Raw genomic sequence first — 27,125 nt, 5'->3', positions numbered from 1 at the left:
ATCCTGCGACTGGCAGCAGTTGGCCCCCTTGACTGGCAGCGTTAGCAGCCTGAAAGTATCAAAGAGGATGACCCCTCTCGGGGCAGAGGCGTGCGGTGGGGCAGCTTGCCCTGTTGGTGCCCCTGCTGTACCTGTTCTGCGGTGAGACGGCCAGGCTGCAGTGTCCAGGCGGCGTCACTGTCCCCTCTATCCCACCATGGTCACAATGGGATCTTTCCAGTCCTAGTGGGTTGGCTTTGTCCTTTCACCCTAAAGACGTGACTGAGTCCAGTCTCCTCCAGCCTGGCTGGCAGCCGCCCCCTCGCTTTAGGAGCCCTGTTTGACTCCACATGACTCAAAAATCGTGCAGTGTACGTGTACGTAGAGGCGGGGCTTTCCTACTCCAGGCCTTCCTTCCTGCTGGGGACAGGAGTCCGGCAACCCAGACGGTGCAGGGCCGGGGATATCTGCTACAGACGGTGCCGCCTCCCTGGAGCCTGCAAAGTAAGTGACAGGATTTCCTGGGGCTCTTCCCACCTCCTTGCCCAAGTGGGAGTGCTGGGATCAGAGGAGAGGAGCAGAATCTCCCCAAACTGCAGCTTTCTGGGTGTGAGGCAGAATGAAAATGAAAGTGAGGTGCCGGGCGGGAAGTGGCTCTGCAGAAGGGAGCTCTGTGGGTGTGTGTGTCTTTGGCTTTTCCATTTCACGAGGGGCCTGAGATCTTGGCAAGAGCACAGCCAAGGAGCCTGCTCTCCAGGATGTGCCTGAGGGTTCTCCACAGGGGCCCAGACCTATATCCAGCCCCGTCGTAAACGGCTGGAGCACGCTGGAGTCGCCTGCTTGTACCAGGGCTGACTTTGGCCTCGTAACAGGAAGGTTGCAGTTTCTGCACAGCTGATCCAATGACCCCTGTGAGTGATCAGCTCAGTTTTCGCTGCTGGAGGCTGCGGCCTGTTGAGCTGGTTCACGTGCCCATGCATGAAGCTGCTTTCTCGAAAGATAAGCCCTGCAGTTTTGGGGGCTGATGCAGGCAGGGTCTCCTGTCTGCACACTGACTAAATCTCCCACCCGCTGTGCTCAGTCTCAGGGTTTGGCTGTGATGCGGAGTTAACTCGAGCTATAACTCAAGTGCTGCCCCTAATCTGAGTCCAGTCCACACACACTGTCAAGGCTGCTTCCCCACTCTGAACTTTAGGGTACAAATGTGGGGGCCTGCATGAAAACTTCTAAGCTTAACTACTAGCTTAGATCTGGTCCACTGCCACCACTCCCAATGTGCTAATTCCCTTCCCTGGGTAGCCTTGAGAAACTCTTCACCAATTCCCTGGTTAATACAGATCCAAACCCCTTGGATCTTAAAACAAGGAGAAATTAACCATCCCCCCTCCTTCCTCCCACCAACTCCTGGTGGATCAAGATCCAACCCCCTTGGATCTAAAAGCAAGGAAAAATCAATCAGGTTCTTAAAAAGAAGGCTTTTAATTAAAGAAAAAGGTAAAAATCATCTCTGTAAAATCAGGATGGAAAGTAACTTTACAGGGTAATCAAACTTAAAGAGCTCAGAGGACCCTCCTCTAGCCTTACGTTCAAAGTACAGCAAACAGAGATAAACACTCTAGTAAAAGGTACATTTACAAGTTGAGAAAACAAAGATAAAAACTAACACGCCTTGCCTGGCTGTTCACTTACAAGTTTGAAATATGAGAGACTTGTTCAGAAAGATTTGGAGAACCTGGATTGATGTCTGGTCCCTCTCAATCCCAAGAGTGAACAACTTCCCAAACAAAGAGCACAAACAAAAGCCTTCCTCCCACCAAGATTTGAAAGTATCTTGTCCCCTTATTGGTCCTTTAGGTCAGATGCCAGCCAGGTTACCTGAGCTTCTTAACCCTTTACAGGGAAAAGGATTTTGGAGTCTCTGGCCAGGAGGGATTTTATAGTACTGTACACAGGACAGCTGTTACCCTTCCCTTTATAGTTATGACACACACAAACCCTTAATTTGAGTGCAATGGTGCTTTTAACTGGAGCTGGCTGGCCCGTCAGGTCATGGGCGGCCTGTGACCCGCCTGTTGGGGGAGGCTAGCCCCTGGCCCCTCCCCTTCTGCCCAAGGCCCCCTCCCCTCTCCTCTCCCTCCCCTTCTGCCCCCCCTACCCCGCAGGAGCCTAGAGCATCCCCACTACTGGCCCCAGCGCCAGGTGGCCAGGTGGTGTGGCAGCAGTGCCCCCACCCTGGTGCACCAGGCAGCCAGCCCTGGAGCGCTGGGTGGCCGGGCGGCATGGTCTGAGCATTGGGTGGGCAGCGCAGCCCCGTAGTGTTTCCAATTTAGCTATTTTGTCACTAGATTTAGTGACTTTTTGGTTTTCCTAGCGAGAAAATAAGTGTCAAAGTGACCAGTGACAAATCTAGCGACTTTCACTGCCAACTACAGTGACATTCAGAGAAAGAAATCACCAATATGTATAGTCACAAAATCATTCACAAGCAGATCAATAGTGTTAACAAAATCCATTCCGTGCTCTTCTTACTACATTCTACCGCACACCAAGTCAATGTCATTATGTCTCGATTGAGCATGTCCTCGGAAGGAATCGCATTCCAGGGCTTCTTGGGATGAGATTACTGGAATCTGCAGGCGAGGAAAATAAGTTTGTGGAGGCTAATTAAATACTAAAGCCAGGTGCACTTCGGAAAGAGCAGCACGTTAGCCAGGGCTTGTTTTTACCCAAATGTTTTTTCTCTCTGCTCTGTAGTAGGTAGTACACCCTGTCAGGCAGGGAAAGCCAGCTAATGAAGCGGGCTGGGTGGGAGGCAGGTTAGCCAGTGAGGAGAGCCGCACAGATGGAAGATGGGGTGGGATGAGACAGGGTCATGTGCCCAATGGGGCAAGGGACACTGTGTGTCCAGGAACGAAGCCCTTACTACAGAATCAAAGGTGGAGCTAGCGTGATTTCAGTTCCCCTTTACTCCTTCCCCTGGGTTGGCCTGGGGTTAGCTGCCCAGCTGTTTTCAGAAATGAAACTCTGGAAGCGGGCGGAAGGGGTCTGGGTAGTGGATTTTTGTTTTTAAATCTACTTTCTTTGCTCCCTGCAGTGCTGAGCTCAGGCCAGGCGAATGCCCTCCTCCCCCTGGCTCTGGGCTCTCCCTTTCACTAAGCTGTTGGCTCAAATCCAGGCTGGCAAGAGTCGGCCGAAATTAACCAACCCCAGCCGGCCTGGGTTGCAGAGTACAGAGCATCCTTCCCAATAAGCAGAGGACTGCAGTTTCCTTCCCAATAAGCAGAGGGCGCCCTCCTGATGTAGTTGCTGCCGGTGTGCAACAGAATGTAGTCAGAAGACCATGGAATGAATTTTATTAACATTATCGAGCTGCTTGTCAATGATTTTAGAACATTGCAAGCTCTCCCGGGTGCTGGGACTCCAGCCCCGTCAGGCCACGCAGACTGCTAGTTTCGGCAATATAAGAGATCTCGGGTTGCCGTGTCGAGCTTTTGTTGGTAGTCCTCCAGTTTGTCATGCACCTTCTGGTACAGCACAAAGCTGTGATGGTTTGTCGTGTTCTCTCCCAAGGCCTGAAGCAGCTGGTCAGTACCTGAGTACACAAGAAGGGAGGAATACTTTAGAAGAGCATGGAATGGATTTTATTAACACTATTGAGATGCTTATGAATGATTTTGTGACTATACTCACCTGGGTATGTGTGTGTGTGTGTGTGTGTGTGTGTGTATATATAATTCTCTGTTGCATTCTCTGGATATAATTCTCTGTAAACTTTGTTCAGTGACATTTTTGACTCCTTTTGAGTGCTTAAACAGCTACATCTAAGGACTTTTCAGGGTTTGTCTGGTGACTTCCTGCTATGGGGAGTTGGCAACACTGACTTCCCTCCTTACCAAAACAACACATTCCCCCAGTACGTTACAAACACACTCCATCTAAATTCACATATATCAGAGAGGGTTCCCCACAGTTCTGAATGCCAGTCTCACAATTCTGACTGTCACCAGCCCAGTCTGGGGAACCCCCTCTTCCTCTCAGCGTTGGCGAGGGCTCTGCGCTCAGAGTCTCTATTTCTCCCTCACGCTCACTGAGCATCAGGATCAGGAGGCCTTTTGTCTCCTGGGTGGCCAGCTGCTATTTCTCCTGCAGCCAGTTGCTATTTCTCTTGGCAAGCCATCTGTAGCTCGCTTTCTGTGGCCTCCAGCCCCTCTGGGAGAGCTCCAGTCCTTGGGATGGGAGCCATAAAGTTGGCGTTTATCCTAGTAGTCACTAGAAGGGAAAGCGACTCACAGTTTGCCAGAGGGTTACACAACAGCCGTAAAACTCTGGGACTCAGTCATAGATTCCAAGGCCAGAGGGCACCATTGTCATCTAGTCTGACCTCCTGGATGACATAGGCCAGAGACTTGCCCCAAAATAATTCCTAGAGCTTTGAGAAAAACATCCAATCTTGATTTAAAAATGGCCAGTGATGGAGAATCCACCATGACCTTGGGTAAATCGTTCCAGGGGTTAATTACCCTCACTGTTAAAAATGTACACCTTATATCCAGTCTGAATTTGTCTAGCTTCAACTTCCAGCCATCAGATTGTGTTAGCCAGCGGGTCTCAAACTGTGGGTTGGGACCCCAAAGTGGGTCACGACTCCGTTTTAATGGGGTCACCAGGGCTAGTGTTAGACTTGCTGGGACCTGCTGCCCAGGCTGAAGCCCGAGCCCTGCCACCTGGCACTGAGGCCTGAGACTGGTTCAGGTTACAGGCCCCCTGCCTGGGGCTGAAGCCCTTGGTCTTCGACTTTGGCCCCTCTGCTCAGGGTAGTGGGCTCAGGCTTTGGCTTTGGCCCACCCGCCCAGTGCAGCATGGCTCAGGCGGGCTCAGACTTGGGTCTCCCATCCTGGGGTCATGTAGTAATTTTTGTTGTCAAAAGGGCGTTGCAGTGTAATGAAGTTTGAGAACCCTTGAGTACAGAACAGAAATATTTATTGAACACGTCTGCCTTTTCTGCATTATTATTGTTAATTCTACCTTTTTCATCCAGTAATGGACAATACCATTGTCAGGATTCTTTTTGTTCCTAATATATTAAAAAAAGCTTTCTTATTGTCCTTAACTCTGCTGGCCAGAGATTTTTCTTTGAGTCCCTTTGCTTCCCTTATCACTTTCCTACAATTCCTAACTTCTGATTAATATTCATTAGTGTCAACTTCCCCTTTTTTCCACTTGTTATATATTATTTTTGTATTTTTATAGTTGCCTTCACTTCCCCTCTAAACCAGATCTTTGTTTAATCAGCCCAGCCTTCTTCCTCAGTTATGGGATTGTGGCTTTTGGGGCAACTAGTAAGGTGTTCTTAAATAATTCCCAATGATCATTCACATTTTTCTGGTTAAATTCTTCCTCCCAGCTGATTTGGCTCATAATTGTTTTCAGCTTTGTGAAACTGGCTCCATTAAAGCATCAAGTATATATATATATACCTCTACCTCAATATAACGCTGTCCTCGGGAGCCAAAAAATCTTACTGCGTTATAGGTGAAACTGCGTTATATCGAACTTGCTTTGATCCACCGGAGTGCGCAGCCCCGCCCCCACGGAGCGCTGCTTTACTGCATTCTATCCGAATTTGTGTTATATCAGGTCGTGTTATATCAGGGTAGAGGTGTATTACTGGTCTGGACTTCAGGACTTCATTCTGCTTGCATAGTACAAATGTGATCAAGTCATGATCACTTGTACTTAAGATACCATTAGTTTTAATTCTGAGATGGGAGTGTGATTTAGTGGTTAAAGCAGGCAAAACTGGGGGTCAAGAATCATAGGTTCTACTCCTTGCTCTGAGAGGGGAATATGGCCCAACAATTAGAACAGCTGTGATAAACAGCATAGATCTAACAGATTTGTGCTAAGTGGATGAGGTTGGAATCTACCATCTCAGAGACCAAGGTTCTATTCCCTGCTGTGCTAGAAATGACCTTGTCCAACCCCATATTTTACCCCATTTGTAAAATGGAGTGGCTGATGCTTTTCTGCCTCTGCACCACTGTGATGAATATGGCGATGCTTGTTCTTGTTTGGGAGGGGTCAGGCAGGAAGGAGAAGATGGTCATCTGTGGTCTTCCACTTAGAGCTGTCAGGGAACAAGGTCAGAACTATTAGTTCTGACGATGCTGGCTCGATCCCCCGCTGAGCCTACAGAACTGGCTTGGCCTGTGCCAAACTAGCCAATACTGCAGAAGCCTGGGGGAACCAGGTTGCGAATTCACTTAGACGTGGAAACTGTGGGGTGTCTCATAGACTCATAGACTCATAGACTTTAAGGTCAGAAGGGACCATTATGATCATCTGGTCTGACCCCCTGCATGCTGCAGGCCATAAAACCGTCCCTACCCCTTCCCTGGACTCTGCTGTTGAAGTCCCCAATCCTGTTTTAGGTGACTTCAATCGGCAGAAACCCTCCTGCTAGAGATCCCTGCCCCATGCTGCGGAGGAAGGCGAAAAACCTCCAGAGGCTCAGCCAATCTGCCCTGGAGGAAAATTCCTTCCCGACCCCAAATATGGCGATCAGTAAAACCCCGAGCATATAGGCAAGAGTCTCCAGCGGAACACTGTTGGCCAAGTCACCGTGATGGCGTGGTAGTACTTTGGGTAAGGTAGACATGCCTTCAGGTTGTCTGTTTTAACATCCTTTTCTCTAATGTTTTGTCCCCAGTGCTCAATACAAATACTTTGGCTGCTGGTCATTATCACTGGTCACAGGCTCCTGAAGGGAAGAACCACAGGTGCCCAGAGTCCAATTTTACCTGACGGGTGATAATGACTGGCTACCTGGGGTAGCCTGACCTAGTCCTGGCCTAAGAGTGGAAGCCTCCCACAATTCCAACCTGTGATAGGCAAGTGGCCCCAGCCCTGAGGTGAGTGCTCCCAGAGACAGCAGCAAGGGGACAGAGGTTGAGCTAGCCTTGTAACCATGAGAACCACTATTATGGTACAGGACTATAGGGTATGTACCATTTAGGTGTCTTAATTTTTTCATTTCCTTGTTTTTGTGTCGGGACAGCCTGCGTAGATTAAACAGAACCAACAGAGTTTTCCCCAGGTGGTTGGACTAAGAAAAGCTCTCCAGCACATCAACGGCTACTTCCAGGAAAAAGCAGATCTCTGTGAAAGCGCCAAGATGGCACAAGAGCTCCACATTCATCAGGGGCATTTCATGAAGATCTTATTCTTGTGGAAGTAGCCGCTGTTCCCTCTAGGTCCTTCCTCTGCAATGCAACACAAATGTTAGTGGGCTAGAAAAATCCACTCCTGTGTTGGATGGAGGGCACACTATCAAAGTTGGCTGTACCCATTTCTGACTTTCTGCAGTCTGTAGCATTTAAGCTAGAGGTAAGAGATAATCAGGAGCTCAAAGGGTTTGTCTACATGGGGAAATTTACTTGCATAATTTCACCACTGTCATTATTCTGGTATAACTCCCTTGTGGACACTCTTAGTCGGCGACAACTATAGAGGCCCTACTGCCTCTTTACAGCCCTCGGGCAGCAAACTGTAACGTGTGCCAGAGTGATGTGCAGGGGCCTTATCTGTTTTTAAAAACCGAATAGAACTCAGAAACTAATTAACAGATTTATTTGAAAGTCCTCAGACAATCCAAGCTTTATTCCGAGACTAGGGACTGAAAAGCTGAAGTAGATAGACATTTTCATACAAAACACAGAGGCTAAATTCCAGATTTAAGTGCAAAATGACCCAGTTGTAGATATGGCTGCTCCTCCCTCATGCTGAGCTGTTAACCTGGAGATGGAAGTGACGTTCCTTGCCTCTGTGTGACGTACGTTTCCCTCTCCTTAGACTTCTCAGTGACGCAAGAGCAGAGTGAATAAAATGGCTTCCAACCAACGGGCTGCGGTGAGCGAAGGTGAGTGTGATCGACGGGCTCCTCTCGTCATGAGCAAAGCAGCACTGCTCCTGCAGTAAAGCTCAGTGCCGCAGCTAGAGCCTGCCCCATTCCTGACTGCGCCTCCGGGGAGAGGCTGGGACTAGAGCAGTGCTGACATTGTAACAACCCTGCTCCTGCACCATTCCCTGTAGCGCCTCCTGCAGGGAGAAGCGGGCACTGCAATTGCTGTGAACTCCCTCACGGCCTGTGCTCCTATACGATTCCTTAAAATGCAACCTTCTGGTAGAGGCTGCATCTGAAGTAGCTGTGATGTCTCAGATAAGGGTGCTAGTTATCAGTGAGTGGATATGAGCCCACCCCAAGCTATAAGTGCCAGACTGTCTAAGTGTTGGTCTTCTCCACAGATAATATTGTAGCCTTCAGAAAACACTTGGATAATTATACATCTGGGGAGCTGAAGAGGCTGAGCGAGCACTTCCGCCCCGACTTGGTCTACGTCATTGAGAACGACATTCTCACTGTGCTGCAGGAACTCACCAGCAGATGTGTCATCACTGCTCAGCAGGCCCAGGTACGGCGCCGCTCATTGACCTGCAGGAAGCCAGGCTAATGCTGCCGGAGCTGAATTCTAAAGGCCCCGGGCATTCTAGGACCTTAGCGCTCTCCCCATGGAGACCTGGTCCCTTGTTGGTGACAGGAGAGAGGCTAATGCTGGTCATGAGGTCCAGGGAGATATAACAACAGATCCCAGAAACTGTAAACCACAAGGAACAGTAAATACAGTGTAGAAGTGAGCACCCAAGCTGAGTGACAGAGATCTGCCCCTTAGTTCATCATTATTGTAATTCATGGTTAATTGTAATCACACACATACACCCCCCCCCCCCCCCCCATGCACACACTTCACATTGCCTTTTTTGAGATCTCTTGTTCTGGACTGTTCCCTGGCTGCTGGGACACTGTGTTGTGCAGCACTTTCCAGCTTTCAAATACCTCCAAGAGTGAGCAGGTGCCAATGTTCCCCCCTGAGATTTTGGACTCTGGAGGGCTCTCAGCCTGTCCCTCCGTTCTAGGCCCCTCGGCCTCCACCCGTCAGACATCTCTAGATCCAGGTGTGCAGGGAACAAAGATAACTCTTAATTACACTTTGAGCTGGCAAGGAGAAGGCATCGTAAGAACAATATTTGCCCCTGACCTCTTCTGGGCATGAAAATGCTGCACAGCCCCCAATCTGCATTGATCTGGGGACTAAACGCAACGGGGAGTCAGACATGAACCCAGATATCTGCCACAGCAACAAAACGCCACCACTTTTACTTCCCCACCAGCCCACTCTGGCCTGGCAGAGCCTTTCACTTCCCTTCTACCCGGGGGCCAGGTACGGTGTTGGTCACTTTTAAGAAGTGGCCCTTGGCCGTGCAGCATTATGTCCCTCTTCTGATTCCATTCTAGCAGCTACATTCCACTCTGACTCTTCCTCCTCTGCTGTCCCTCTGTGGTTTAGGATTACCATGACTGGGAGAGGAATCACGACTCAGCCAGCACTGCAGAGAAGCTGGCCGATGACATTTTGGCTATGAACCAGGCCACAGGGCTGGGTCTCTGGACGTGTCTGTTTGCTCTGCAGAGCAGGTGGGCTCACCCCAATCTCCATGGGATGCTGGACGAAATCATTCAGAATGGTAACGTACCCATCGCACAGAATCGGGGGCATAGGCGGTGGGTATAATAGGCTTAGCCTTCCCTGGTGCAGCTGCTACCGCGGGATGCCGGGTTGCAGGTTTTTGCTTATTTTCATGCACCATGCAGGCTCTGAGGTGGCTGAGGAGGCGGTATCTGCTATTCAGCTTCCTGGGTTCATCAGTCAGTTCCTTGGACTCCAGAGAGATTACTGATGAATCCTCAGCTGCCCCGGAACCTGCATGGCGCATATAAAAAGCTCAGCATTCTTCCGCTGGGTGGCTGGGGGTCTCGGGACGGGAGGCATGTTGCATTTCTCATTCTCTGTCCGGCTCAGCTGGGGTGGTTGGGGATGGCCCAGGCCAGCTCAGGGCTGTTCAGGCCGGCTCGGGGCTGGGGCAGTTGGCCAGCACGACTTGGGCTGGCCCGGGCTGGCTCGGGGTGGCTGGGGTTGGCTGGCTCAGTGCTCGGGTCAGCTGGCCAGCATGGCTTGGGTTGCTCGGACTGGACCATCTGAGGCCGTCCCAGGGCTAGGGTAGCTGAGGCCAGGGCTGGGGTGGCTGGGGCCAGCCCAGGGCTGGCTGGGGCTGCTCGTGCTGGACTGTCTGGGGCTGGCCAGGGGCTCGGGCAGCTGTCTGGCGCGGCTGGGGCTGGCCTGGGGCTTGGGTTGGCTGGCTGGGGTGGGAGGGTGGGAGGCTTGGGGTTCCAGCCACCGGGGGGGACCCTCGTGCGGAAGGGGTGGGGCTGGGGGCTAGCCTCCCTGAAGGCTATGTTGGGGGGAATCCACAGGAATCGTATGAACCAGTGACCAGAGAGCTGGGGAAAAGCGAGTGTGACCAGAGCTGGGCACAAGCAGAGAGAAAGAAGGATCTGTGCAGAAGAGGGAACCCCTTTTGGATGGATAAGGAGCCTGTAGAGAGATTGCTCGGCAGAGAGCAGCTCCTACAGTGCAGTGATGAGCATGAAAAGAGAACAGGAAATAGATGGTCAGGAGACAGAGGACTGTGTCCTGATCTCAGACACGGCTTCATGTCTGCACAAGGGTGGGAGCTGGTTTTACCAGCCATGTGGAGATGAGCCCAGCGTACCTGCAGGCTCTCTCATAGTAGAGAGGAAACAAGATTCAGTTGTAATAAATATAAAAGGGAAACTCAGTGTGGCATTGCTGATGTTAAATAAAGAGGTAAAACTAAGAGCCCAGAACAGTGAAATGTGATGGTATTAAGGCCATATTTGTAACCAGAACCCATGTTACATAACAGCATAGTCTGTGCCTTCTCTCTGTCTCTCTCTAGGTCAAAATCTGTTAAAGGAAAATCTCCTGAATGAAAATGGACATACTCTTGATGCCAAACTGAAAGGTACCGTGATGGAATTTCATCCCTGTTCATGCCAATAAAGGGCTCAGTCATGCCTTATGGGCACTGATCTGTACTGGGGCTGGGACAGAACCGCTCGACTCAGGGTCAGCTTCAGTGGGGCACAGCTCCCCAGTAGTCCGAGGAAATACCCCTGTAGAGCGTGCAGCTTACCCCCACTGTGAGCCCAGCCATCTCTGCTAGCCAGGGCACCCAGAACAGGGCCATGGATCTGCCTCCTCCTGAGCCCCTATAGGGGTCTCGTGTGTCCCAGAAGGTGCAGGCAGCAGGAGGAGGAAGCAGGAGAATTGTGCCATTACAATTGGGTCCAGCTGGTGTAGGGGTAGGAAGGCTTCTGACACCCTTTCCCCTTGTGCAAGCGCAGAACAGCTGGGCTCAAATTGGCTCGGCATGTATTGAACTGCAGGGGCATCCATTGGGCAGCTCAGCATGAGTGCCAGGGCTTCTCTGCTCTCCTTCAGCCACACCGCAGCTGCACTTCCAGGATCCTTATTTTATAGGCACATGGAACCAGCTATGGTCAAAATTAGACCTAGCAGAGTTGCTGGGTTTGCTGGCATTGAATCACACAAGCTGGAACAGGAAACCTCATGCCATCCTGTTGGATCTCAGTGCAAGTTCCAGGGTAAACCAGAAAGTATTCACGATCTGACTCAGCAGAGGAAAGGGCAGAGGGAAGACAAAGATGTGAGATCAGAGCAGTTACTTATCTGTCCAGGCCTCAGCTTGGTATCTGGCTAGAATATAAATGAGAAGAAAAGTGTCTCTATCAGGCTTCTGCTTGGAATCTCTCCAGGTGCACATGGTCATGGGCAGTAAGGGGGGAGGTCTGAAATGGGAACGACAGAGAGAAATATGACTGGGGGGGGGTGTAAGAGACAGGGCTGTCTGGGTTCATGCCATGTCTGTCTCAACACATTTCTTCATTCCAGTTTGCCAAAAAAAGCACAAAGATAATCTCTGTGACCTGACATGGATGATGAAGGAAAACAGGAGCTCAGAAAAGTCACAGGGACTTCAGCCTCCCTCCATCTCTAGCCACTATGTGGAGCTGAAGGTGGTCTCAGACTGTCACTTCAAGAAGCAGACACACCAGGAGCATGAGGCTCTGGCCGCGGCTGGGGAGCTGAATGAATATCGCCTCCAGAGGAGAATGAAGAGTGAGCTGGAGCACATCGCCCCTGACCGGCTCTTCCGCTGGTGCTTTCAATCCCGCCGTGTCCCCCTATCTGTGATGGTGAGCGGAGTAGCCGGCGTGGGCAAGACAACCCTGGTGCAGAAATTCATCTTTGACTGGGCAACAGGGAAGCACTACCAGAAATTTGCCTTTGTTTTCTTCTTCAAGTTCCGGGACCTGAACACTATTACTGAGAAGAGGAGCCTAGAATCTCTGATCTGTCAAACATATCCACACCTCCGGGACAAGCTCTCTAGAGTCCTGGAAGACCCTGAGAAGTTGCTCTTCATCTTTGATGGCTTGGATGAGAGCAAGACTGATTTGAAATTAAGCAGAAGTGGATCCCATGAGCTGTGTATGAATCCAGGGGATGTGAAGCCAGTTACTGTGATTGTTGCCAGCCTGCTGAAACAGACTCTGCTGAAGGGATGTTCTGTGCTGCTGACCAGTCGCCCCTGCAAGTTGACCAGTTTGGAGGCTGGAGTCTTCCATAGAGTGGCCAGTATCGTGGGCTTCCTCTCCAAGGAAAGGGAAAGATACTTTTCCGTGTTCTTTGGAGATGAGCGAGTCTCCAGAGAGGCCTTTGCGTATGTGAGGGACAGTCAGGTTCTGTACACGCTGTGCTACAACCCGTCTTACTGCTGGATCACATGCACGGCCCTGAAACCCTGCTTCACACCCAAGGCAGGGAAACCACAGCCTGCACCCAAAACAGTGACCCAGCTCTTTGTGAGCTACGTCACCCATATTATGGCCAATCACACCCAGGAGCGGCCTGAGCCTCAGAAGATGCGAGATACATTGATAAGGGTCGGATGGTTGGCTGAATACGGCATCACAAACCACATTCTAGTCTTTGATCTGAAGTATTTACAGGATTTCAATGTTGAGTTTTCTCCATTCCTCACTGGCTTCTTGGTGGAGAACCCTCAAACCGATGACTCTTCCCAGGTGACCTACTCCTTCCTTCACCTCACCATCCAGGAGTTCTTCGCTGCCCTCGTGCATTACCTAGATTACAAGGAGGACAAGTTCAGAGACACAATGGCTAAAGCCAGGTCCTGTAAGGAAGGTGACTATGAGATCTTCTCTCGCTTCCTGGCTGGGCTCTCCCATCCTGTAACCAGGATGCCCCTGGAGAAATATGTGGGGAAGTTCTCTGCAGAGGCAACTCGTAAGGTTATTGGATGGCTCAGTGAGATGAACTATGAGGACCTGCAAAGCCCAGAAGAGCCTGAGGGGAAGAGGAGGCTGATGAACGTATTCAATTTGTTTTTTGAATCTCAGAACAGCCAACTTGTGCAGGATGTGGTGGGTAAAGCTGCCCATATGGACTTCTCTGACTTATACCTCATGCCGGTGGATTGCACAGTCCTTGCTTATGTGTTGAGTTGCTGTGAAGAAATACAGCGCCTAACCCTAGATTCCTGCTTCATCCAGAACGAGGGCCTGGAGCGACTCAGACCTGAGCTGCACAAAGTCAGAGAACTGAGGTAGGAAAAGAGGTCATGTGTAAAGTTTAAAATATAAGGGACTTGATGTGTCAGTGGCCTCAGCCGTGCTGTCAGGTAGATGGTGATTCCCAAGAGTGTTACAGATATGGACATTACACCATTCTGTAACATACAAGATCCAAGCCCATGTTATAGTCATCCTCTATTTCACTTTTGGCCCATTTTGCAAGAGAAAAGTCATTTCATGGACCAAACATCTCACCTCCCTAAGGCTTGCTTCCCAAATATTTAATTCTGCAGACCTCCAAGGAAGGGCTCCATGGATCACTAGTGATCCACAGACCCACAAGTAGAATCGTCTATCTGGTTTTTAGGGTTTTATACTGGCACCCATCATCACAGTATGTGAACACCTTCAGCGTGAAATCTATAGCAATAGTGAAGTCCTTAGTCTGAACGTCATGAAGCTCCAGCACTTCTCTATTTTCAGAGTCAAAACTCTGCTTGGAGAAGGGTTTTTGTTTTTAGATTTTTTTAAGCTTTTATTAAGTTTCTCTCTTTGGGGGGTTGGTAGAAGGCGTGCCCATGCCATGGCATCCTTAGGGCAGAAAAGCTACTGTGTTATTATCACGTAGTGGGAATGAGAGCTTCCTGAAAAAGACAAGTTTGGAAGAGTTCTTTGCCCTGACAGGGATCTCCATCCAACATGTCAGAGTTCAGTGTAGGTGTTTCTCTGATACTTACCCTCCGGAGCAGTGGTGTGGCAGGAATTCCTCCTCACTCTTGGGAATTCCTTCCTCTTCCCAGAACTTCATCCCTGGGATAAAATTGCTCCACCACCAGGAGAGCCAAATGTGAATCAGGTTGGAGTCCAGCTCAATGGAGGAAGCATTCACGTCTCCCCGCAGCTCTCCTCCCTCAGGCTCCTGCTGTGCACAAAACAAACTACCTCCTGTACCTGCAAAATAGCAGGACGCCCTGGTGTCCTTCCCGCTGCGATCTCTGTGATCGTTGGGGTTTTTGGTGGCAGCTGCAGCTTTTTGTAAAAATTCGAAAGGAAATGGAATTAAAACGCCCTCCCCGAGATGTTACCAGAGAGTAACTTTAAAACTGGCAAAGCACAGGGAGGTTCTATAGGACAGTGGCCTGCAGCTCTGGTTAGTGCTGCTCTTGGGGGAGCTCAGCTTTTACAGCTGAGGAATTGGGGCGACAAAGTGAACAATAAGGTCTGAATTACTTGGGGCATCATAGATTCAAATCCCAGGGGGATCCGCTTAGCTGTCCTTCCATTCCAAAGAGATACACTGAGTTCCAGAGTGTTACTGTATGTGTGTGCTTGGAATCAAGGTCCATCAATAGCTATTAGCCAGGATGGGCAGGGATGCAAAACCATGGTCTGAGTATCCCTAGCCTCCGTTTGCCAGAAGCTGGGAATGGGCGACAGGGGATGGATCACTGGATGATTCCCTGTTCTGTTCATTCCCTCTGAAGCACCTGGCATTGGCCACTGTCGGAAGACAGGATACTGGGCTAGATGGACCTTTGTTCTGACCCAGTCTGGCTTTTCTTATAAATTAAACTTTAACAACCAAGGCTCTGAGGGGACAGTAAAGGCCCTTAGGCACTCTGGTTAAGAACAGGGTGTGATGGGATGCACTCCCCGGGGTGCAGGCTGGAACTGTGAGACTGCTGTGCCCCCTAACTCACCAGCCTGAGCTGTTTCTCACAATGCTTTGCTAGCAACAAGCAGCAAACCCCTCCAGGTGCTGTTATCTCTCAGAACAACCCCATGTGGAGCCCCACACCCAGCTAGATTGCATGAATGCTCCCAGAGCCATACATGAATCACACAGAGAAAGGCACCAGCCAAATCCCCCCAGCTCCCAGCCTTGTACCTCAGGAATATACCGTCTTGCAGTGCTGAAGACGAGCAGTGCAAACTTATTAATTGGTTCACCACTTCATCAATGGACTGTGGATATACACCAGCCTTTACAACCCTATTAGACTGGGCAACATCTAGATTAAGCAGTTTTTCTCACCCCACTGGGTATTGTAGTCCTTAGTATACAGGTTTGTCCCTTAAATCTGGGCCAGTCTCTGCTGTTGGAGTCTTCAGTCTTCTGAGTGTCCTTGTTGCTTTTGCCCTGGTGTCCTGAGACAGACAAATTCCTCTTCCTCACCGAGTTGTAGTGCGCTGTAGCTCCTGCCCATCTCGGCAGAGCAGGTTGCATGTCAGTTCTACGTCCATGGGACCCTGTTCTGCTTGTCTTGTGCACCCAGCGCTCCCACTGAATTCACAGGAGCTTTGGGTGGGCAGGAAGGGCAGGATCAGACCTTGCACTTTGGGAGCCTGCAGGATGAAAAGTCCCCTCCCGCTAGCTGCAGTGCAAGTGAAGGTGAAGGTGCAGCTCCCCCTCTGCTGAGCTCTTGCAAGGAAGGATGGGTTTGTAGTTAAAGCGCAAATTTCTGCCTGGCTCTGCCGCTGACTCACTGTGTGATCCTAGGCAAGTCGTTTCCCCTCTCTGAGCCTCAGTTTCCCCTTCTCACAATAGCAACACTGCGGTAGCGCGTGGTGGGAGGATTGGTGGCTGGGAGGTTTCACTGATCAGTGTCCTCAGGTGCAGGAGCTGGTGAAATGCACAATGCCGTTCGGCTGGACCTGGTTTCATTCTCTCCTAGCTGTCTCAGGATCTCTGGGCTGGGGATGGTCTGTAGAAGGCTGAAGCAAAGCCCTCCAAAGCAAAGCAAGTCCTGGCAGAACCCAGGAGTTGCGAGTGCCTGTCTGTATCATGCTGCCCCCCGGGAATGAACAGAGAGCTCAGCCCAGGGACGCAGCACTGATCGCAGCCCCGCACCAACTGGCCTGGAGGCTCCCAGGAGCCTTGGTCCTGAGCAGCCGCTTCATTCTCCCAATTAGGCACGTCACAGAGCGGTGGGGAGGCACTCTAGGCTGTGTCTCTATGGTTAGACCCCACCGTGGGAGGACTCTAATCAGAGACCCTGCACAGAGCACAGCCCCCACTTTGCCTGCAGCCACAGAGCTATGGCTAGAGCGACACTGTGCCGTGTGTTGTAGGGTGTTGCTGTGGGCGTGTTGGGGGCCCTGCTTTAGGCAGAGGTAGCTCAGGGAGGGGGACACTGGGTGTGGATGGGGGGACTTGAGGAGGCGCTAGGCGCGGTGGGAGTCAGCGCAGGTTTCGGAGCACGCCGAGGGTCTGTCTACACTGTGCTGAGAGGTGTGACTGCAGCCCGTGTCAACGTGCCCGAGCTAGCTTTGATCTAGCTCAAGTGACAACAGTGGTGAAGCCACAGCAGCGTGGGCTACATGTGCACAGTCCATGCTGCTGCTGTTATCTGAGCTAGCTGGATCACGTCACCCCTCTGAGCGCAGTGCAGTGTGAGTGGGGGCAGCGCAGCCAGCGAGAGGAGAGTGGGGAGCCAACCGGGGCGAATAGGGGAAATGCCATTGGGGTGCCAGAGAGAGCCATGAGACAGGGAGGAAGCTCAAAGAGGGGATTGTGAAGCGCAGGGAGGATTTATGGATTGGAGAGGGAGGAGGAGCGAGCAGTGGAAGGATTTGATGGGTCTGGAATTGATGTAAATGAGGTAATGCATATTGAACAAACATGCAAATCCGTCATTGCATAATTTGCATAGCACATCCAGCTTTCCAAACCCGCAGCCTTTGCAGATTTGTCTCCGTATCCAGCCTGAAATGGTTTGTTCTTTAATTTCCCACCAGTCTCCTGGATAATGATCTGAAGGATCCTACAATGAAGGATATTTGCAAGGCCCTAAAGCACCAGAACTGTAGGCTAGAGGCTCTGAGGTAACTGCGTGGTCCGTGTCTCATGAGTAATTCAGTATCGCTCATTTTCAAATGTATTTCATGTTCTGAAGTGTCATGGGGCCTGCAGCCTGTGTCCATGGGGATGGGAGATAAGGCATAACGATAAGCTTGGGGCTCTGCCATTTTTTCCTGGGCCATTGTCTGGTTTGTTTTGTTTTGTTTGATAATTGGATGGGGGATGGGGGATGGCCAGGGAAAATCCAGGATGTGCAGGAAGTTGTGGTGACGATTTGGAACACGGCTCTTTTCCCTTGGAGTTACATGGAACCAATGTCCCAGCAGAGGCCAGGCCAGGGACCTGTGAACTCCAGCTCCCCCTGAGCGCTTGTAGTCACTAATGGGCCGCTCACTCTGCCAGCTGTAACCCATCCCCCTTGAGATCCTTCTGGCTCAGAGGCCTGTCTGGGTCTCCTCCCTGCCAGGCTGGCTCCTCAGGTCGGTAGTGTGGTTTGTGCTTTATCCCTCTCCACCTCCTGGGGCCAGCTATGCTGCTCCCACAGGGCTCTCCCTGCAGGGCCAGGGAGTGACAGGGTGAGTTTGAGAACTAAACCTGGGTCTTCTACTTGGCTGCATGCAGCTCAGACCCTAGTTCACCAGGCCTGTCCCCCACTCCTCCTCCCTCACTGCGGAGTTGACTCTGTAGTGTGTTATAGTGCAACGTTACACTCTCCTGGGGCTGCGCATGATTGCATTTCAGTAGGTCACTCTGCTAGAGTCCCAAAGACGGAATCACATCCCAGCATGCAAACGCTTTGGCTTCCAGTAGCAGTCTGTTAGTGCTGCAGTGCAGAGCCCGTGTTAAGCGAAAAGCTAACGTAACCGTCTCCTAATTCAGCCTCATTCTTCCCTGGGCTCCTGCCCTCTCTGCGCATGTGGCCTCTGTGTCCTATCCCCATCTGTGTGCCATTGGTTCTGATGGGTCTCCTCCCTCCTGCCTGGCTGATTGCTCTCTGGGCCTCTCTCCCATTGTGTCTCTCTCTCATTTCCTTCCTACCTCTGTTCTGATTTGTCAGCTCCTTGTCCCTTTGTTCTGTTCTCCTGTTTATTCTCACTCCTCCTCCTCCTCCTGAATTTGACAGTTTCTTTCTCTCTCCTCTTTACCTTTTCTTGGTTTTCTCTCTCATTCATTTGGCTCCTTCTCTCCCTGCCTGCTCTCTAGCCTAGGGAAGAACGCGTTCACTGAACAGTGCTGTGAAGAACTGGCATCTGCCCTCGCAGAAAACCGGACCCTCCTGCGTCTTGAACTCAAGAAGAATAAACTGCGGACAGTGGGCCTTTCTTACCTATCCAGGGTGTTTGAGTCCCCAGAGTGTAAGATTCGGAAATTAGGGTAAGTATCAGTCTGACAGTGACGCTTCTGCTCTAGGGCACTAAAGGTTTTCAGGGTGTTTGCTCTTCCCCTTTAGACACCTGTGTTTGTCTGTCAAAGCCCTTCACACATTTCCTGGCATAAGCATCATTTCAGATCATGTCAGAGAGGATGAGACAGAAACAAGGATTCACAAGGGTACAAAAAATCTTGTCAGGTTCACAAGGAGGGGAGGGATAGCTCAGTGGTTTGAGCATTAGCCTGTTAAACCCAGGGTTGTGAGTTCAGCCTTGAGGGGGCCATTTAGGGATCTGGGGCAAAAATCTGTCTGGGGATTGGTCCTGCTTTGAGCAGGGGGTTGGACTAGATGACCTCCTGAGGTCCCTTCCAACCCTGATATTCTAGGATTCTATATGCTGGTCCCATCTCCTGAGGAGGAAACCGCCCAGGGGAAGGGAAGGTGAAACATTCCTCCTGTCCTTGGTAGGAATGGCCAGCCCTGCCTTGATCAGCCAGTTGCTGCCACAGGAGAGAGATCAATTAAATTTGCACCGCTCTGAAATCCCAGCCCAGAGGAGCTCAAAATCCTGATCATGCCTGGGCTCCAGAAGCAAAATGCTTTCCAGAAAAGAGCGGTGGCGGCTGTTGTGATCTTATGCTGGTGTGAGCACAGCAAGGAGTGGAAATGGAGGGGTTTCTACATACTCAGATCACTGGTCAGCTATAGCACTAGGAGGAATTGTTTCTGGGAAGTTCTATGGGCTATGTCAGTGTTTTGCAAGGCACTGGGTCGCTCTGGTAAGCACCACTGACCGAGACGTTAAAAGTCCCGTCGGTGGTGCTGCCCAGCTAAGGCAGGCTAGTGCCTACCTGTTCTGACACCACCCTGCACCCTGGAAGCGGCCAGCAGCGGGTCTGGCTTCTAGGTGCGGGGCCACAGGGCTCTGCATGCTGCCCCTGCCCTGAGCACTGGCTCCGCACAGCCAATGGGAGCTGGGGGGGGAGGGGTCAGTGCCTGTGGGCGAGAGCTGCATGGAGCTGCTTGCACGCCTCCGCCTAGGAGCCAGACCTACTTGGTCCGCGTGGCCAGGACAGGCGGGAAGCCTGCCTCAGCCCCCCCGCCGTGCCGCTGACTGGGAGCCGCCTGAGGTAAGTCCCTGCCCCAGCCCTGAGCCCCCCACAAAACCCAGAACCCCTCCTGCACCCCTGGCCCCGCCCCAGAGCCTGCACCTCCAGCCCAGAGCCCTGACCTCCAACATTCTGCCCCAGCCCTGAGCCCCTCCCACACTCCAAACCCCTCATTCCCAGCTCCGTTGGGTTGCAGGCATCAACAATTTTCTTCAACTGGGTCCCCAGAAATAAAGTTTGAAAACCACTGGGCTATGTTGTGCAGGAGATCAAACCAGATGATCCTAATGGTCCCTTCTGGTCTGAGAATCTATGCATCTAGTGGATTGCGGATTAGGAATTAGCATGGTGAAGAGTCCCTGCTAATATGGATACAGCCCCCGTGCCAGCTTTAGATTTGTTAAACCTGTGTGATTCTGCATATGTTGTGAGATTAGCAGAAAGAGGAAGTGAGGCTGAGGGAGGCAAAGTGAGGATGGTGGGGAGATGGACATAGACACAGAGATAGACATCGGCAGCCAGACAATGCAGGAAGCCCTGTCAATGCTGTGCTGCAGCCTTTCTCTAAGGTATGTGTCCGATGTTCTGCTGCAGCCTCCAGGGAACTGGTTTGTCAGATGAATCCTGCAGGAGCCTCTGCTCTGCTCTCTCCAAAAACTCCAGCCTCCGGCATCTGAACCTGAGTGCGAATATGTTCACCGATCGGTGCGCTGAAGAAGTGCATCTTCTTATCCTGACGTGCCCCAGCCTCACTGAGATCAGGTAAGGCGGCGACCCCGGCTCATCCTGCAGGGCAGACACAGCAAATTTGTTTTCTTTTCTCCTCTCGTTATGCCCTTTGCCTGTGCAAACCTGGCGCGTAATTTCTTTATTCTTGGTTATGGAGAGGTTGATTGGGGAGAGATGCCTCAGGGGACTGGGAATGGATCCAATCCTGGTTGGTGGGACCAAAGGTCACTGCTGTCCCATGGCTGCTTGGTGATCCGTGTCACAAACTTTGGTGCTTTTAACCACTCCCTAGTGGACAAGTATCACATCACAACAGTCAGTACCCAAACTGGCATCACCCACCCCGGTCTGCTGGCAATCTCAGCAGAGAAACCAAGGAAGACATGGGCTGCCAAGCCCGGCCGGTTCTCTCAGCACTCAAAGTTCCTGCCGGGTAAGGGGTGAGGCACCGGCTGGTGCCAATGTGCATGGCAGTGGCATGAGGGCTTCCTGTGCTTTGCTTGTTCTGGGAATCTGCCGAGGAATCAGACTCCAGTGATGTCCGTTCAGCACTTGTCACCACCCAGCTGAGTTGGCGTTGCACATCCGTGGATAGAGGGAGATGGGAGTTGGTCAGGGTTTAGAGAGTTTTTAGGCTGTTTTGGTGGTCCTTGCCAGAGACCAGTGACTCAGTGGCCAAACACCTGTGAAGGCCTTGGGGGGGGGGTGTTTGGCAGCTTTACAGGGCTGTGTGGACATCGCATTGAAGGGACCTTTTCTGTCTCTACAAAGATTGATCACAGGGACTTGAGCTGGCGTACTCCTGACTATTCCGCCCTCCCAGCTTTCTGGATTTTTATACCACCCCCACCACTGTGGTGCCTTCCCAGTCCTGCCCCTCCTCGGTCTATTCAGAATGCAGCCAAAGTCACCTGACTGGCCTGCCAGTTCGACTCCATCACTCCTCTCCCGTTTAACCCAATCACCTCTCAAAGTCTCACTTCACATCTCTCCCCAGTGCTGCTCCGGCCTAAAGCTCTGCTCTTGGCAGCGTGGTTCCCAAACTTTGACATGCCCCGACCCACTTTGCACTCACATCTGTTAATGCGACCCCAGGGGCCTGAGAGGTGGGGGCCCAGGCTAAGGTGGGATTGGTCCTTCCCCCAAGAGGTGGGAGTCCCAGGTGGGTTTTAGGTTCTGCTTCCAGGGGAGGGGGAAAAGGAGGCCCTAGAGGGTCTGAGGTGCTGTCTTCTGGGGATGGGAGGCCTGGGATGGGATTTGCAGAGTGAGCCCAGCCTGCATTCACCCCCGCACCAGTAGCTCCTGCAGCTGTTGTCCCAAAAGACTGGCTGGGCTTGGCTCCCCACTCTGCATCCTGGCCCCTGGCGCACGGGGTTGCAGCGCCACTCAGGTTTAGCCAGGTCCCCCAATGTGGGGGCAGCCAGGCTAAATTTGAGTGAGTGGCATTGTGACCCTGTGCACCAGCAGCCAGGTCGCAACACCCAGAGTGGGGAGCTGAGCCCAGTCAGCGCCAGGTGACAGGAGACGCAGGAGTCTTGCGACCCCCCTGGTACCCTTTTGCAACCCCCCTGGGCATGACCCACAGTTTGGGAAATGCTGATGTAGCACATCCACCTCACCACCTTCGCTCTTTGTTTCTGTCTCCCACTCTTTGTCTTTGCGACTTCTTCAGTGCAGCCTGAAAGACTTCATTGTCCCAGTATGCCGGGCTTGCTGCACTCTGCAGTTAAATTCCTCCTGGAAACCCTCTTCATCTGCAGTTCTGGCTCCTTTTGTAGTTTTCATGTTCTTCAGGGGAAAGACTGGGTGTGACATTCCCCAGGGTACAATCTGGACTGTTGAACAGCTGTATCCCTTTCGTCTCCAACCTGGGATGCCTTTGACACTGGTTTGCTGTGAAAGCAACCACTTTGGGTCCTGCTCACACACAGACTTTAGCATGCAAAATAACTCCCAGCTATGTTTCATGAATGCTATGCCAGCCACTCATGAATTGTATTGCAGAGCGACACCAGCAAATTCTCAGTCCCAGCCTTGTCCCCCAGAAATGTGCATCTTGTTCTGCCCAACAAGCTCATAGAAAGTCTGCCATTGCATCAAAGGAAAATGATATGCACAGGCCCTATTATCTCAAGTGAAGATTCCCAAACAGACACCCACTAGTATAGATAATGCAATAAAACAAGCTTATTAACTACAAAAAGACAGATTTTAAGTGTTTACAAGAAATGAGGCATAAAAGTCAGAACTGGTTGCAAAGAAAATAAAAAGATTAAACCGCAAGCTAATACCTAACTTAACAAGCTAAGTGAACTTAAAAAAGCAAAATGGTTCTTTTTCTCACCAAAAGCTTACAGCAGTCTGTACTGGCTGAAAAGCCTCCTGCCAGGACCCCTCTCCCAGTTCAATGATGCTCCTTTTGTCTTTGAAGCACTATAGCTGCCGTGAGTAGCGATAGGAAGAGAGAGATGAATTGTGTTGTGTGTCTCCTGTATTTTTATACCACTCCACTCTTTGAGGATTATCTCCAGCTGGGGTCCAGGCGACAGCCAGTCTTTTTACACATGACCGCCAGCTGTTTCATTGTCGATATATAAAGTTCTTGCTCACTCCTTTCTTCCTGCCAAAGAATAGCTGCTTAACTAGGTGATGGGGGGCATAGATCAGCATTTGTGTCGCATTCCCCATCAGTACCTGGCCCGGGCCAGGGAAGCTAATCATCCAACCAGCGGACCAAATTTGGTGATGAATCCTGGTCACGTGCCACCTGAGGCATGTTGTGCATATATTAAGAAGACTAGGTGATAGCCCATAGTAGGCCATCTGATTATGCTGATACCTGGCTGTGACATCAGTGTGTCTTTTGTCTCTAAAAAACTTGTTTGGGCCCGCTTTTCTAACTCTGGAGCATGTTACAGAAATGCTATGCAGTAGAATCTTATAACTTTACATACAATGTTGAAACACATATTTACCAGGATAATAATGTTCAGCAGAGTATGTGTTTTGAAAGGATACCCCACAAAGCATTCTTTGTACAAAATTTATCATAGTGTTGTAAAAGTTGTGAACATTATGGTATAAACTGGCACACTGGGTTTCTGTTTGTGTTTTTTATAATGCCAAGCACGCTGTCAGTGCTTAGCAAATAACAATAATACACAATGATTCCTGCAGTGAAAACAGCTGTTCTCTTAGAGTAGCAACAATATGGGACACAGAAAAGAACTGCTACACCTTGGAAAGACAGAAATCGTAGAGTTCTGTTCATAGAGACTAATCATGGAAGAAAGATATTCCATGTCTCTGTGGCCCTCATAACCAGTAATATTCCTATAGTGACATGGTAGTGCTGCAGACCAGGGTTGCTGGGTAACAAGTGGAAAGATTATGCAGTGGTTAGGATGCTGGCTTGAGAGACCAGCATTCATTTCCTTGCTCTGGCACAGACTTTCTGTGGGCAAGTCACTTAGGATAAACTCTTCAAAAGCCCCTAAAGTTCCATTTCCAAAACTGACTTTAAAGGATACTAAGGTTTTGTTGACTTCCATGGAGACTTAGGCACCTGAGCCATGTTTAAAAATTGGATTTGGGATCCTAAGTCACTTGAACGCTTTTGCAAATTTTACCCATAGGGCTTGTCTAGAAGAACAGTGAATGCGCGGCATGCTGGGGTATATACCTACAGCGCACCAGTGTGCCACACACTAAGTGTCCGTGCGGACCCTACTATTGCATGCTAAGAGTTCCTTAGTGCACATTGACCTGCTCTGCTTTGAAATGGGTGTAGGTCAAAGTGCACTAGGGAGCTTTCATCATGCAGTAGCAAGGTTCACACGGCTAGTCTGTGCACAGCGGGCTAATGCGCTGTAGATTACACCCCCTCCTAAGGGTGCTGCACGGATAAATATGCTAAGACCGAGAATAGAGCCATATAAATTAGGGTTACCATAAATCATAAATAAAAAAAGAGGACCCTCCACAGGCCATGCCCCCGCCCATTTCCCCACCCCTAGCCCCGCCCCAACTCCGCCCCTTCCCCCACCCTAACTCCGCCCCCTCCTCCCTCCCACTCCCAGCCAGGGGGAAAGGGCTGCCCCAGTGCTACCAGCATCACGGTTTCCCGGGCAGCCCCCAGACCCTGCGCCCCCGGCCGGCGCTTCCCCAGCGCAGCTGGTGCCCGGAAGGGGAAGCGCCCAGCCGGGGGCGCAGGGTCTGGAGGCTGCNGACCCTGCACCGCCGGAGCCCGGGAGGGGAAGTGCCCGGCTGGGGGCGCAGGGTCTCCAGGCACGGGGCTGCCCGAAGCCGGTAGCGTTCAGGCAGCCGGGCTCTTAAACAGAGCCGCCATTTTCCCAGACATGTTCCGCTTTTTGGCAATTCCCCCCGGACGGGGGTTTGACTGCCGAAAAGCCGGACATGTCCGGGAAAAAGAGGACGTATGGTAACCCTAATATAAATACCTAACAGAGAGCAATAGCAGAGTCCTGTTCATTTGTGATATGAGTTACCGGCGGGTAACCCTGGATATTTTCTGTTTGTCTTCTAGGCTAGGTTTGAACGACTTCTCTCCAGAGGTGGAAAAGCAGCTGAAGAACGTGCAGAGAAAAGGGCTGGACATTCATTTTTAAAGAACAGAGCTGTGCTGTTCCATGCTGTGAAAGCAGCACTGGACACTAGTGATGCACTGCCTGGTGCAGCATCCACTGCCTGTGATTCAGTGCGAGGGGTGACAGCTGGAGATTAAAGCACACTGCATAAGACATATAGGGGCACATTGCAATGAAACTCAGGCCAAACTCCTATGATGGGTCTGCTGAACTGGGGACTACAACTCCCATCAGTCCCCTCTGCACATCCCCTTCCTCCTGGCCAGGTAAGGAAGCGGCAGTCACATGGCAAGTAAGTGGCTGCAGGGAAACTGAAACAGCAGCCGCTTGGCAAGCAGGGAGTTGGAGAGAAGCTGAATTCAGAGTGGAGTTCCCAGGAACTATATGTGTGGAACAGAGCCATGTGGGACTTATGGGGGAGCAGCAGTGGCTGGGCAGGAACCCACCACAGAGGGGCCCCAATGACAGACACTAACTGAGCCTGGCCTGGAAACCTACAAGTTCCTATTTGCTTGGAATAGAGACTGGACTGGACAGGGTACCCCAAGCACAAGGCGGGACAAGCCCTGACTCTCGACTGGACTGTCCCAGGGGCCCAAACATTTACTGCTATCGCTCTGTTTGAACTGTAATTGTTTAAGCCTCTGTACCTAAGGTATCTACAACCTTTCCTTTTCTGCTGGCATTTGTAAAGCATTTCCGTTCTCGGTAGGAAAATTATTGTCCCCTCTTTCTACTAACAAACCTGTTCAGCTGCGGAAGGACCCCTCACTTCCTGGCTTCAAATCCAGCATTTTAAAACGTCTCCCAGGCCTCTTGGCTTTCCCCCAGAGTCAAGGCAAGTTCTGATTTGAACATCCATTTTTCTTGGATTTCAGTGGTAGATTACATGTTAGATCGTGTTAGAGAGGATAATAAGGTGATAAGTAACAGTCAACTTGGATTTGTTAAGAACAAATCATGTCAAATCCGTCTACTATCCTTCTTTGACAGGGTAACAAGCCTTATGGCTGGGGTTCTCAAACTGGGGGTCGGGGCCCCTCAGGGGGTCGCGAGGCTATTAAATGGGCGGTTGCGAGCTCTCAGCCTCCACCCCAAACCCCGCTTTGCCTTCAGCGTTTGTAATGGTGTTAAATATATTAAAAAGTGTTTTTAATGTATAAGGGGGTCACACTCAGAGGCTTGCAATGTGAAAGGGGTCACCAGTACAAAAGTCTGAGAACCCCTGCCTTATGGATTGGGAGGGGAAGCTACAGATGTGATATATCTTGACTTTAGTAAGGTTTTTGATACTGTCTCACATGATCTTTTCATAAACAAAGTAGGGAAATATAGCCTGGGGAATCTGCTATCAGGTAGGTGCACAACTGGTTGGAAAACCATACTCAGAGAGTAGTTATCAATGGTTCACAGTCAAGCTGGAAGTGCATATCAAGTGGGGTCCTGCAGGGATCTGTCTTGGGTATGTTTCTATTCACTATCTTCATAAATTATTTGGATAATGGCATAGAGAGTTGACTTATAAAGTCTGTGGACAATACCAAGCTGAGAGGGGTTGCAAGTGCTGTGGAGGACAGGAACAGAGTTCAAAATGATCTTGGCAAACTGGAGAAATGGTCTGAAATAAATAGGATGAAATTCAATAAAGACAAATGCAAAGTACTACCCTTAGGAAGGAGTAATCAGTTGCACAAATACAAAATGACTCCCGAGGAAGGAGTGCTGTAAAAAAGGATCTGGGAGTTATAACGGATAACAAACTAAATAGGAATCAACAATACCACAAAAAAAGTAAAGGTCATTCTGGGATGTATGAGCAGTAGTGCTGTAAGAAAGACACAAGAAGTAACTATTCCACTGTACTCATCACTGATAAGGCCTCAGCTGGAGTATTGTGTCCAGTTCTGGGCAGCACACTTCTGGAAAAATG

General features: G+C 50.7%; 1 protein-coding gene across 1 annotated transcript; it reads left to right on the top strand.

Annotated features, from left to right (window-relative positions):
* The first annotated feature begins 326 nt into the window (after positions 1–326).
* LOC117869733 (NACHT, LRR and PYD domains-containing protein 3-like) lies at positions 327–26,199 on the top strand. Its single transcript, XM_034756804.1, has 10 exons — positions 327–483; positions 7,831–7,897; positions 8,284–8,450; positions 9,384–9,561; positions 10,855–10,920; positions 11,871–13,608; positions 17,315–17,401; positions 18,582–18,752; positions 20,454–20,621; positions 25,135–26,199. Exons 2-10 carry the CDS (start codon positions 7,864–7,866, stop codon positions 25,214–25,216), a joined length of 2,691 nt encoding a protein of 896 aa, XP_034612695.1. The 5' UTR covers positions 327–483; positions 7,831–7,863; the 3' UTR covers positions 25,217–26,199.
* Positions 26,200–27,125: the final 926 nt, after the last annotated feature.

Source organism: Trachemys scripta, chromosome 24 (genome assembly GCF_013100865.1).
Source record: "Trachemys scripta elegans isolate TJP31775 chromosome 24, CAS_Tse_1.0, whole genome shotgun sequence".
Classification (NCBI taxonomy): Eukaryota; Metazoa; Chordata; order Testudines; family Emydidae; genus Trachemys; species Trachemys scripta.
This window is presented reverse-complemented; position numbering and strand designations above follow the sequence as displayed.

Bases quoted from the DNA above. Each gene is read 5' to 3' on its own strand.
- LOC117869733 (XM_034756804.1), top strand. From the start codon at position 7,864: ATGGCTTCCAACCAACGGGCTGCGGTGAGCGAAG. The intron at 8,451-9,383 runs GTACGGCGCCGC...TCTGTGGTTTAG, and splicing joins TCACTGCTCAGCAGGCCCAG to GATTACCATGACTGGGAGAG. The intron at 13,609-17,314 runs GTAGGAAAAGAG...ATTTCCCACCAG, and splicing joins CACAAAGTCAGAGAACTGAG to TCTCCTGGATAATGATCTGA.